Source organism: Siniperca chuatsi, linkage group LG17, assembly GCF_020085105.1.
Source record: "Siniperca chuatsi isolate FFG_IHB_CAS linkage group LG17, ASM2008510v1, whole genome shotgun sequence".
NCBI classification, from domain to species: Eukaryota; Metazoa; Chordata; class Actinopteri; order Centrarchiformes; family Sinipercidae; genus Siniperca; species Siniperca chuatsi.
In genome coordinates, this window is record NC_058058.1 from 8,360,675 (window position 1) to 8,374,410 (window position 13,736).

A 13,736-nucleotide genomic window follows, 5' to 3' on the forward strand; every position below is an offset into this window, starting at 1 on the left:
AAGAACAAAACACAGCTAAGTGTTTGAGAGCATCATTGATCATAAATATACAAAGCGGATGATTGCTATAGAATGTCATTTGTGTGCAGCCACTGTACGCTGTTTAACTGCTTGTTCCTAATTCAGGGGAAAGCAACAAGGAAACCTCCAACTACATCAAAAAGGGCAAAGGCGCTGGCAGTCAGCAAGCAGAACACCTCCATCAGACGGTAAGACCTTTCTCTTTCTTTCTGTCTATCTTTTATTACCCCTTTCTGAATATCAGTAGCCCAATAACACCATAGTAACATGTCTCTGTCTGGATTCAGATCGACCAGGAAGCCATTGGTCACTCCTGCCAGGAGTATGCTGGATTCTTCTTTGATGATGGGCCCCACTCCCCTCGTCACCCCACGCTTCGACCCAAGGCAAGCCTTGTAATTACAGTTGCAAAACACCAGTTTTTATGTTAAAATACTACTACTATTCTCCCTTTTTCTGCAATAAAGGTCTTATTCCCTGTAAATGGATGCAGCATATATTATATTTTGCTGGTGCAGATTATGATTATGTAGCTAACCCTACTGCCCAGTAAAGTCTTATGGTACGCTGTGTGTACAGCTGCAACCATACTGCCAGATGATGGATTATTAGTTTAAAGTTTTTGTTTGGTACACTCACTTGCTGGTGCCCTGAATGTAGGTCTGTATTCAGTATTTGACATTGAGCCAATTTCACCAACTGAAATTCCTGTACAGTTATTGCTCTTTACCGTTACACAGATTGTGATTTTATGAGAACAAAACAAATCTAGCATCTTTTTATATGAGTGTTTTATGTGGGCACTGGAGACTTGTTCTCATAGCTAGCTAGCTCATTTGAAATGCTGCTGTAATAGGACAACTAGTGCAGTTTATTCTCTTGGATCTTTTCTAAATCGGAGACATTATCCACAGTGAGCGATTCATAATACTCACCACACATGCTTTATTTCCTCAGGCTTCCTAAGACCCCCGCTGTGAGAGTTCCCCGCCACAAAGAGAGGGTCTATAGCATTTCAGTTAACGGCTCTCCTATTGCAGCAGGGAATGAGGACATTGTCATCAACGTACCCATTGGTAATGGAGAGGTGAGTGCGCAAGGACAAACATTAAGACCACTTTATAATCAGATTTTTGTCATCTGAATAGAACAGGAATTTGCATGTAATTCTAAATCCTTATTGCAAAATTTTACAACGCTAAAACATGATAATACTGAGGAATGTCAAGTTTTTCTGTGTTAGGCCTGTATTTATTTTAAATAAGACCATTGTGTTTTGTTTTTTATACGACTTCTGAAGACTTTGGATTAGGTCTATAGAGCAGGCTTATTTACCAACCAAATGTCTTATAATATGTTGATCCAGAGCGTTCAGCTATTGGCCAGTCAGATGGACTCAGTGGATCTGTCACTACTGGATGAATCCGCTCTGAAGAGCATTCGGCTGCTGCAGGTATATTGATCACTTCTGTAGGACAGCATTTCTGTTGTATCACTGTGGACGTGTTTTGCTGAAAGATTTCGTGTAGCATTAGGTGTTCTCATCATTGTTTTTATTTTCTCCCTCTTAACAGAATCGCCTCACCACCCTGTGTGGAACATCAGGGTGACCTAACAGTCTGCTGTTGACTTGTACATTACTTTTAAGAAATTTGATCTTAATTTCAAAGCTTTGTGTCCTTTCCCATGTCATGGTATGTTTTTTTTTTTTAACTAATAAGTGACATTTATAAAATATACAAAAGACATACACATGTTCTTAAGCAAACCATATTTTGTCAGTATTTTGTTTTACTGCACACAGTTTCTTTAAACCCAACACATTAACTAGATTTTATCCAGTTAATGAAAGATGTCAAATGTATAAATGTAGGTTAAAATGTATTATTTTACCATTTACTTTTCTAAAATAGTTTAGTTAACGACCATACTTTCTTCACCTGTCATTTTTATATGGGTATTTTGTGGTGCTTTTGTAGCATTAGGCTTAATCCTGGGTGGTCTTCTGCCTAATGTCTGCCTCATTTTAGTGCTGTTCCAGTCTTTTATTCCTGTTGGGCAGTCAGTCAGTCCAAGTCTGGATTTTAGTTGTCCTACAAGTCTTGTAAGACTCAAATTGACAGGCCTGTACTCTGCAAATATGATTTACTGTTCATTCTTTGATTGTTTTGTAAGTGCACTGTAATCCTACGTTTTTTGTGTTTCATTTTGTCATTGCTAAATCAACAATCCTCTCATGTTTCTATAAATCAGCTTGCAGTTGCATTATTAGTGCAAAAACATACTTCGTGTACATAGATCACTCTTTGTCTGCAAAACTGATAAAGGATTTTGACCCCAGCTTTAAATTTGTGTGATATGGTTTATTTGGAATCACAATGTGTTGGTTGATAGAGTGTGGATGAGTAGCTTATTCACAAGAAATCACGTTTTATCAATGATTTCAAATTCTGCTATAATTAGTAGACTTTACTGGACAAATCTAGCTTCACTGAGCTGTACTTTTGCATGACGGCCAATAGGGGGCAGCATTTCACCATAGAAGTTTGCTTCTCTGGAGTAGTCAGAGAGCCTCTTCTGACTGTTCTGCTTTCTTTTTCCAGTTGTAACCCCTCCTCTGTATTAAAGCTGTTGCCAAATAGACCCAGAAATTGAAGTAAAGTCCATTTCAATACTTGCTGCTTCTGCTGATCAAGAAAAATACCTCTCACAATCTGTGTAATCACTCTAAGAACGTTAAACAGTATTATATCATAGTTTTGGTATTAGAATGCTTCGATGTACATCAGTGAGTTTCATTATATATTTACATGGGGAAAAACATCTAAATGACTGTTTTCTTGTGCTGCACTGACTGAGCTTTATTTAGTTTATGGTGACAGACAGGTTAATAAATTAAAGTGGCTCTACAGTGTTGTTACCAGAACTGTCCACTTTGCTTTTGTGTGTAATTTTCCTCTATAGGTTAACAAACTCTTGTTTTTGCTTGTGTAAGAAGTTCCTCTTGTCCTTTCATGACTTTGTTTACACAGAGGGACATTAGTGGGTCATGTGACATGCTGTTGGCAGGAAGTGGCAGCCTGTCCCGCTGCTGGCACAGAAACCTGCACTCTGACCTTCGGGGACATCATAACACTGCCAATTAGAAGCTTGTTAAGCTTCGTTAGGCCTGATGAGCTCGTTAGGGTTTCCACCTGGGATGGTGGAGGGGGTCAGACCAGGCCTCACCTTGGGCCCAGACAGACAAGCATAGTTCTTTGCTGTTCCCGCTGGATTCTCATGCATCATATGCTACCAAGCCACAGCATGAGAACTCTGTGCCCCCAGCTCAAACCAGGCCTGGTCCCTTCCATCTGTATCCATCTTAAGCGCTTTATCATCTGCTATCTCTCGCTGTGCAAACTGTGTTGCAGAGGTAAAAACCAAACTCTGCATCCCTACAAACGACAGATGTTGTGGTCAGTGGTGCATGCAGTTCAGCTCCCTCGTTAGAGGAGTACCGAGCCCTCGCGCACCTGCTCTACATATCAGAATTTTCCTAGTTTTGCCTCTTAATGGATTGGATCCTTTTTTTATTCTCTAGGTGAGTGGAAAATTGCCGTTTTGCACGGATGGCTTGGTTTTCAGTAAGCATGCAGGCAGTGGCGCAGTGACAGGTGCTGTATGGATGGGGCGGATTTTGAGGTCGCAGAGCAACACTGCTACATAAATCATCCGCTGAGATGTTCAGGATGAGGGACTGGAACCTGAGATAGAGGGAGAGAGACACACAGTACAGAGATGCTTCAACACTTACCAAGCAGCTCTGTATTAGCGTCCATTCTGTGCAGTTTTATATTCATTTGCTTTCAACCAGTCCAAAGAAAATGAGCATGCATGTGCAAAATTAGATCAGGAAGTCTTTAAAGCCGCACTAATATTTTTATATGAACAATGGATCAAATGACTGTGTGTAATGCAACAAGGGTTACTCCCGGGGATAAATCGACCTATCGAGTATTATAACCCAACTTTGCAGTTCCTGCTATACACATCGTTTTGGGGTCTTTCTGCTCATTGTTTTGGTTTTACAGCTCACAACTTCAGAGTTTTGGTTCACACATCAAACCCATTTCCAGATGCAGCAGTTCCAGAAATTGACTGTATGCTACATGTCCACCACCAAACGGCAGACAAAGTTAGTAACTAGCTGGTGAACAAAGTGAAGCGTTTAGCTGCTATAAGAGCCATAAATTTTGAGTTGAGCTGAAGACCAAAATTGAGCTAAAAGTAGAGTGAACATTTACATGCACTTACATCGATTGGGTGGCACGACTCCAAATGAATGCTAATGCTGTCTCTGTGTCTGCTGGATGTGTAATTCTTTGCTAATGTCATGTTCACGTCATATCATTCAAATCGTAATTACAAGCCTCCAAGTTTGAAAAAAAAGATAACATCGGCCTCCTTGCTGTAATTCCAATTTCGAGATATTGGGAATTTCTGACAGCTACAATATCTCCCACTCGGTAAATTAATTACAGCAATGTCATGAGACCACTAAACTATTATACGGCAATAATATGTCAAAGTTGTGTTTACAGGTTGTAGAAAGTGGCAGAAATAAAATCAATTAGTAATGCTTTAAGCTGCCTTAGCGTTCCATGAACCTTTTCTTTACCTGTCCTTTTGTTCCATTGTTCCACAATAAGTCCCATCCCCCACCACCTAACCTCTCTCTCATTTTGTATTCCAAAAATCTGTTATCATTATCACGTGTCTGACACATGAATGTGACGTATTCCTCAACAAAGCTGTTTCCTCCCCAAACTGCTGGAGCTGTTGGTTAATTGAGCCCCCAGACGTGGTGAAATTGCCAAATTTCCTGCCAAGACGAATGAACCTGGCAGAGGCATGTTCTCCTAGCAAAATTAATTCTCTGGTGCGTCGAGGCCTTCTATAAATCCCATCCGTCAAGTGCCCCACTAATCGGTTTATTCGCATGCCCACACCTCCGTCTGCCACTGTCTCTCACTCAGTTCATACTGAGCCAGTCAGGGGTTGAGACTCAACTTTTGCTAAGTTGTCATTACAAACCAAAAAAATGTCACTGAATGCTTTGTTCTGTCTGCTTTGTCGATGGAGAGTTAGGAGGACTTAAGTTGACGGTAAAGTGAAGTGGCAGACGGGAGGAAGAGTTAAATGGGACTGAACGGCCCCCACATGATGCATTCTGGGCATGTGTTCGTCTGGTGGACAGCAGGGTCCTGATGGCGTTTGATGGGCGGCCCCTCTGTTGCTCAGGCACCGCTGATGATGGGCGGGGTGGAGAGGAACATCTGCTGCCAAAAAAAAAAAAATCCTGTGGAAATTAGGCCCTGAACATAACGGGCTGCTCTGAGGAGAGGCAGGAGGTTAATGCCATTTGCTGATTGCACAGAGACAAGCTTTTGCTTGAGAGGCCCCATGGTGGCTCTGAAATTCAGACATTTGTCTGTGAGGGACATGACAGCATTTGTTTGCACTGGGCACCAAAAGAAGTTAGACATTAAACCTGTTCTGTGATTCAAGAAAGTTCTTACATTTATGAAAATACATAATAAAATAACATAAAATAGGAATTATTTGAATGTGACTAGGCCTGTTACGATAATTACATTATCGAGGTCAGCAAAAATGATTGAGGTCATGTCCATATCTCATATGATGCCTGTTGTGTTTACATGCATGTTTATTTGGACAAGAATGTCACCAACATTTTAACCAACATGATGCCAGAATAAGCAGCAGGGTTTTCCCTACATTATAAGACTTGGGCACAACGCCTGAGCGTTTTTTTCACAGCGTCAAGACGAATGAACAGAAAATAATTATACCTGTGACACGTCATTTCTGGTCGCGCTGCTTGTCCTCTCATCGTCTGCTCACTATGTCTGAGTTACGCCATGGGTGGGGGCTCAGGCAGCTTAAAAGTTCATTGCTCATTGAAAGGGTGTACTTGCATTATTACGCTATTATATTATCATTATATCAGTGGCATAAAATGGTCTTAAAATGACAATAATAACGTTTATCGCACTTTTGACAGGCCTACACGTGACTTATTGTGAAGTGTAAGCATTAGTTTGAGGCTTAGAGCTGAAAGCAGTTGAAATCAGTAGAAGTGTAATTTATGTGAATTTTTAGTGTAAGACCTATAGGAAGTTGAGTTGTAGTTTATTGGCACTGAAAGTGTTTGAATTAACAGTAGAAGAGTAAAAGATGGGAGCAGTTAAACCGTTAGCTGAAATGTAGGAAATGAAAGCAATGGTTATTACCTCTCGTGCAGGTGCAGAACAGACATGCTAGTTGGCCGTTCGCTGTAGTCAATGCGGTGTCACTTTCTGGCCAAGACCCAGGCGACGTGAGGCGCTGCAACAGTCGGCTTTTGTCGCTGCTAGTTCTTTGACATCGGTTTGGTGTGTCAGAGCCTTTAGAGCTGAAAGCAGTTGAAATCAGTTGAAATGTAATCACTGAAAGCATGTGAAATTTCAGTTTAAGCAGAGTAGGAAGTTGAGTTGTCAGTTTGAATGAAAGCGCTGAAAGTAGTTGAATTAATAGTTAGAGTAAAAGTTGAATGCAGTTAAACTGTCAGCTGAAGTGTATGAAGTGAAAGCAGCTGAAATGTCAGTCAATATCTAAGCCATGAAAGCAACTGAAATGACAGTTGATGTGGGAGCATTGAAAGCAGTTGAATTGTCAGTTGAAGTATAAGAATAGAAAGCAGTTGCACTGTCAGTTGATTTCAATTTGAGTGCTAGAAATAGGTGAGGAATATGCACTGTAAGTAGTTGAAGGGTCAGTTGGTACTGTATGTAAGTGACAGCAGTTTAAATTGAATTCGCACTGAAAGTCGTTGAACAGTCAGTTGAAGAGTAAGAGATAATAGTAGGTGAACTGTCATTGGATTTCTTGTTTATTGCATTCCTGCAGTTAATTTTATAATCACGCCCTGCATCAATGCGTACCAACAAGCAGTATTTCTGTTTCTTCCTTCGTTAGCCATTTTCTGGCTATGAACAGTTTGAGAGTCAAGGGCACAAACTTACACTTTCCTAATAGGGTGAACCAAAGCCTGCAGAGGTTTTTAATGTGGAAAGCACTTATAGTGGAGGCACTAACTTGAGCTTTGTACTGTCATTCATTCCTATGCTGGACCAGGCCTGGGCAGGTTGAAAACAAGCTTTTCTTATTTGGTTAGACGAATATGAGATGCAAATATCAGGAAGGGCAACAAAGCAGGGATAAAATAAAATGAATTCCCACCCCATTCATTACCTCCTTCAAAGAAAGAAAAGGAAAGTGACCATAAAATGAGCGGTGGAGCAATGGCCGGGATTGCCTTTGAGAAATAATTAAAGCCTCTTTGCAATGCTCCCCAGCCTCCGGGAAAAATCCCCACCTTCTGTATGGTCTACAATTGATGTTTGGTTTACCAGCCCCTCTATATAAAGCAGACCTTCAATAAACTATATCACCCTATTTGTGAGAGTAATACAGCCCAGTACGGTCCTCAATTAGGTATAAATGACACAGCAAATTGGAAAATTAGGAAGAGAGGGAAGGATAATTTGCCCTAAAACAGGCTAAAACCAATTCATTAGGAGACCAGGAAGGAGACAAAGGGTCTGTTTCTCTCCTCCACCGGAAAATCCCACCTTGTCGCAGGCTGTGTTTGGAGGCTGATGTTATCACTTAGTATGACTCATATGTGATTAATAGTGTGTGGAATTACAGGTTTCACTAATGGGGGATGTGTGAGGAGGAAAGTCCCTTGTTAATGCAATATATTTTTCAATTAGACAAATGTTAATTATAGCAGAAGAGGATAACATCCCTCAATTTAATATGATCAGCACACACTGCATTTGAGATAATACATGATTCTGTTATAAAGGTCATCACAGGACATAATATAAATAATACAAACTACAATGTTGCTGACAGCTGAGACAGTATAGATGGCTGGGTGGTTGAATGTCGTTCAACTGGATGACCTGGGTTAAGTTCACCATACTGGTCTCTGCTTTGCTGAAATATCCTAGTATTGCCTTATTGACAACTTAGAAGGCTCAGTAAATTAGCACATTAGTACAATGTAAACTATTTATGAGCAACTAAGAGGTTAGGACTCAAGAAAAGTTATTCAAAGTCAAAGTAACCTGTGCACAACAAAAGTATTAAATCTAGTCTGAAATACGTTCATAGCCTTTATATTACATTTTCCAAATGCATAATTCTGTTTACTGTGTTTGGTTCACTCAACTTTTTGAGTGAGCAGAAACTCTTGCACATAAACATGCAATGACTGAGTTAGTTGTTAAAGCTACACCAAGTAGCTTACATTGGTGGATCCAAATGGCAGCAGTGAGACTGTGGGAAGCCATTGTGTGTTTTTCAATTTTGTGCTGCTTTGCAGAAAATGCTTAATAGAAGCAAACAACCCATCGGTAAGCACATCTCAGTCTGGTCTGCCAGTGAGTAGGTCATCCACTAGATTGTTGTGAAATTTTGTACAGATAATCATGGTCCCAGGAGGATGAATCCTAATGACTTTGGGGAACCCATGTCATTTCCTTTAGAGCCACCACAAGGTTGACATTTGTGGTCAGAAGGACATATCTGACATGTTTCTGCCTGTTTTTTTTTTAAAAAGTTTTTCCTTGCCACTGTCGCCAAATGTTTGCTCATGGTGGGATTTGTTGGGTCTCTGTAAATAATATTATAAAGAGTACGGTCTAGACCTGCTCTTTAGGAAAAGTGCAATGAGATCACTTCTGTTATGAATTGGTGCTATATAAATAAAATTGAATTGAATTGATTATCTTGACATTGATGGATTGCCATGAAATTTGCCACAGATATTCAAGGTCCCCAGAGGATAAAGTGTAACAACTTTGGTGATCGTTTGACTTTTGAAAGTGAAATGTCTGGACAACTGGATGGAGCCATGAAATTTGGTACAGGGATTCATGGTTCCCAGAGGATGAATTGTCAATCACTTTGATACTCCCAGACCTTTCATCTAGTGCCATAATGAGGTCAAAATTTCAGTTTTTCCAATAATTTGGTCTCTGACCAAATATTTGCACAATAATACCATCAGCCCTAGCTGTACTTTGTGTTTAGTGCTCATTTGCAAATGTTGTCTCTAAAATAAGATTGTGAACATGGTAAACATACCCACTAAACATCTACATCAGCATTTTCATTGTGACCATGTTAGTATCCTGATGTAGCCATTTACCTCAAGGCATCGCTGTGTCGCTAGCATGGTTATAAACATTCACGTCTTGTTTTCTTTTAGGCACATTGGGACAGGTTCTAAAAAAGGGACGATGGGAGACTTTGGTTTGGTCATTTTTAAAATATTTGCACAAGAAAAGAACTTACAGTGCTGTTTCTTCAGCTGTTATCCCACCTTTCTACACCTTAGGTAACTTTTTGAGCTTAAGAGTTTGTGGAGAGTTTCAGACAGTGTGAAAACAAACAAAAAGCCAAGCTGACAGCTTCTGGGGGCACTTAGTGGTATTTTCTGAGACAGGCCATCAAAAGCAACTGAGCTGAAACTCTGTTAGGATGCTTTTCAACTTTGATGCAAGAATAAGTTCACAGATTTCATTTCAGTTATTATTTCAGGTTATATCTAAAAGTTGACATTTACACAAAGTGTTGCTGTCACCTACCTTGATATTGCCGTTCAGCTATGGCTTAAGTCTCTGCAGTATTCATTTAATTGATCTCATATGTGTGATTTTATGAGATGTGTTTACAACCCATATGCTTCATCTATATAACCCATATGTGGTGTATGTTTGTCTTAAACACTCTCCAAAGACACCTGCTTTTGAAACTACCTGCTGCCAAGATGGTCAGGTTCAAAGAAAAACACCCTCCCTACACTGTGTCTTGTTTGCTCGCTGAATGCAGGCGTGGTGTGGCAGCAGCTCCTGTCCAGGTGTGTACCAGTGATTCTGGACACAAAACAATGCAGCGATGAAGTTAGCGGTGATTATATTGGTGCTGTGAGAAACCAATTACACACACACACACACACACACACACACACACACACACACACACACACACTGGCTCTTGGATCATCTAAGAAACACCTGTCTCTCTTGGATTCATGGCAGCAGACCTACATGATAAAATAAGTTGGAGAATCAATTTGTCTTCATTTCCAGCCTCTCTTTTTATTAGATGCAGTGGTGAGTGATATGATTAGGGGGGTCTGCTTCAAGAGCTTCTACACAATGGGTCTCTTTCCCACTTCACATTACGCACACACACACACACACACATTTGAGCACAGGAAACAATAGTCTCTTTTTACAGAAGAGAATAGGATATAATGTTGATAATTAATATTCCTGTCTATTATTTAAATGTGCGGTGAATATTTCTAATAATTCTTTGCTTTTGAATGATTTGCTGATGGTTGAGATTGTTTCCATCACCAGTTAATGCTAGATGTATGAAACAAAGTCATCTAGTAAATTTAAGTGATGCTTGAAAATCCTTTGTGAAAATTTGAATTCTCCTTACTTTTTTTTAAAGGAATATACACTCTAATTATAGAATGGATATTAAGATAAGAGAAAAAAAATTTTTTTGGACATATTTGTGGAAACAGCAGCTAAGCTACAAGACTCTTCCCATGGCATCAGTTAACTGGCATGCATCCGGCAATACTAGGAGACTCACTGTCAACTGTTGTGGTGTGCCACTGACTGGCCTGTCGGCCCCCTAGCTAGTTACCGGCCTGAGCGGCCATTTGGAATTGAATTACAAGAAATGTTTAGTGCCCGCCATACAGATAATGTACCAATCAAATTACAGTATCAGCTTTGTTAGTTGGAACCAAAAATTCATACCCCGTGGAGAGCGCTAATGTAGGGGGCTTTTTCTTTACTGATTTCTTAGGAAAAAATACATATATATTTCAGTTTGACTTTCATTTTTTAAAAGATGAGCAATATTGCATTTCTATGCAGAGCGGCAAAGAGTGCAAACTTAGTAGTGAGAGATAACAAAGGACCACATAAGCCAGCATCTAATTCCATGTAATTTAGAGTATATGGTATTTGTAATAGTAGATTGAGTCACCAGGGAACATCAGAGCCTTCTCATTAACATCAGAGCCTTTTCATTAAACAGTCACACTGCAGAGAAAAAGATCAAAATAAAGCCAAAGATGGGGGGATGGCTGACAACAGTCCTGCTGCTGAAGGACTGGATCAGGCAACTTTGAGAACTCCTTTAACATCTTTTTGAAAGTAGTTTTTCTGGTACAAGTCATCTGTCGATAAATCTCTCCCCATGAAAGAAGGAGATGTTTGACTTTTTTAACTTTGGGAGTTTTCAGCTGAACATAAGTGCACTTATTGATTCAGTCTCTTCCTTCGTAACGGTTGTTCCTTTACTGAGAGAGAGAGAGAGAGAGAGAGAGAGAGAGAGAGAGAGAAGGAGACAGAATGAGGGGATGTCAGAGAAAATTTTAATACACAACACCCCTCGGCTTCCATCTAAGGGTCGGTTTATATTACAAGAAACTCAATCTCAAAAACTGCCCAAATAAAACCAAATTATCTACATACCCCTAGATGTAAGTGAGATGTTTTTTTACCCTTAAAAGATGCATCAATTGATTTTTATCTTTGCCACCAGAACAGGCTAAAAAAATGTAAGTTTTCTGAGGGCATTTTATGCCTTTATTAGGGAGTGGACAGTAGAGAAATGACAGGAAGTGAGGGGAGAGAGAGAGATTTGAATGACATGCAATACAGGTCCCTGGCCAGATTCAAACTGGGGATGTTGTAATTCATGATCAGTGCCTTAAACCCCAAGGCCATCAGGATGTCCAGAGCTGAGTTATGTTTGTGTCCACCTGAAGAATATAAGTGCAATATTCACTCAGCTTTAAACTGTATTTTGCTCTCCACTAACTCTTGAATGAAAGATCTGGCTTTTTAGCTTCTAAATGCTCCACTATGTTCACCAGCTAGTAACTAACGTTACCTGTCTGCTATTCTGTGCTGGGCAGGTAGCGTACAGTTTGTTTATCAGAGCTTTTTTGCTGAAAACAGCTACCTGCTGTGGAACAAGCCTGATGAGAGTGGAGTTGTGAGCTGGAAAACCAAAACAATGGTTTGTATAGCTGAGGGGAGCTGCAGAGTCAGATGATAATTCTCTGTGGGTTCGTCAGTAAAAGCAACACATTAATCATGTAACAATGTTAATATCAAGTTATTGATTAGTGCAGCTTTAACATGTCTATACACTTGGTGCCACAAGTAAGATAACAGGCCTACACACACACACACACACACACACACACACACACACACACACATAAATAAGTGAGTGAAGATAGGCTGCTGGCCCATCACTCTGCTGATGTGATGTGTCTCGGAGCAGAAATCCAGAGCGCAGAAGTGTGTGTAGAACAAAGTGAGTAAAATGCTGACCTCGCTGTAAGCAACACCAGCGTGCCGTCAGCAGAAGGCCCTGTTCCTCTGTCATGCATCACAGAGCTGTCGACCTTCAGACCCCCACGTCTGTCCGCTCAGTCGCAAAAATGTGCAAAGTGTTTTTAAGTGCTCGGCACTCAAGTCTCTAGTAGCAGGTGCCCATTTCCTTGCCTGTTTTCTTGGAGACCCTGAGAAGCACATCATGCCTGTTAAAATGCTGAGTAGCTTATTTTTCCCGTCCTGCATAATCAGTACATCACATTAACAATGATGTGTTGGGTGCATTAATTTGAGTATTTTCTTCTTTGTGGCCTCTAAGAAGGACAGCCACTGCTGATGAAACAGATTCCCAAGTGAACAAATTAATCAAATGATTTTAAAATCTGCTTCAAGCCAATATCTGACACATACATGAGATTTGTAGTCATGCTTAGCACTTGTTTGTGTCTTCAAATGATTTCCCCTCTCCCACATGTACCTGCTGTTCCTTTAGAAACAATACAGCTACAGATTCCACTGCTGCAAAAACATGTTTATTATTTGCATCATGATTGGTTTTCTTTTGACACTGCAGTGGCACAAGAGCAGATTCAGCATTCCCCTGGCATGTCTGAATGCGAGTTGTGCTTATCTCAAGTTTCACGGTGATCATAGCTACGCAGGGCTTATTCAAACTGACTGAGCGAGGCTACAGTGTGGTTGCACCTGCCAAGAGCTTTAGTAATACAGCAGCTCAGCAGGTTTAACACAGATTATTGCTCGTATCCTGCTGAAAGACCCTTTCTCTATTTTCCTTGTTCTCTTTTTTACAAGAACCAACAGTTGACATGGTCTGCTACATGTAAAACAAGTTTTATATACTTGTAGCAGAACCCAAAAGAATAAAAACATTGTGGAATAAGTTAAAGTAATTTTTTTTTTTCATTTCAATTTATCTTTTGGGAAGACTGGTTCTGTAGAACACTGATGTGATTTAAATTGACTGAGGATAGTGTGGTCTCAGGTGTCTTCTGCTCTGAGACTGCTCATCCCTCCTGCCTCAGCTCTATAAATTAATACTGCAACTGAATCCATTTTAAAGCATATTGTGTATTTTTGTGTATTTTTTGTATTTTGTCAATTTTATAGTAACATGCTCTCAGATTTCATAGAATACATGCATTGTGGTCATATGGCCTTCTACAAATATATTATCCAATAAGTCTCTGTGCAAGATACTGT

General features: G+C 40.1%; 1 protein-coding gene across 1 annotated transcript in view; it reads left to right on the plus strand.

Moving 5' to 3' along the window:
• The window catches only part of cdca8 (cell division cycle associated 8), a 10,146-nt gene extending 7,785 nt beyond the window's left edge, over positions 1-2,361 (plus strand). Inside the window, exons 7-11 of the mRNA XM_044172990.1 lie at positions 127-209; positions 309-407; positions 979-1,108; positions 1,388-1,474; positions 1,596-2,361. Coding sequence (XP_044028925.1) covers positions 127-209; positions 309-407; positions 979-1,108; positions 1,388-1,474; positions 1,596-1,631 — 435 coding nt within the window. The 3' untranslated portion in view covers positions 1,632-2,361. The remainder of the gene's footprint in view (positions 1-126; positions 210-308; positions 408-978; positions 1,109-1,387; positions 1,475-1,595) is intronic.
• The last annotated feature ends 11,375 nt before the right edge of the window (positions 2,362-13,736 follow it).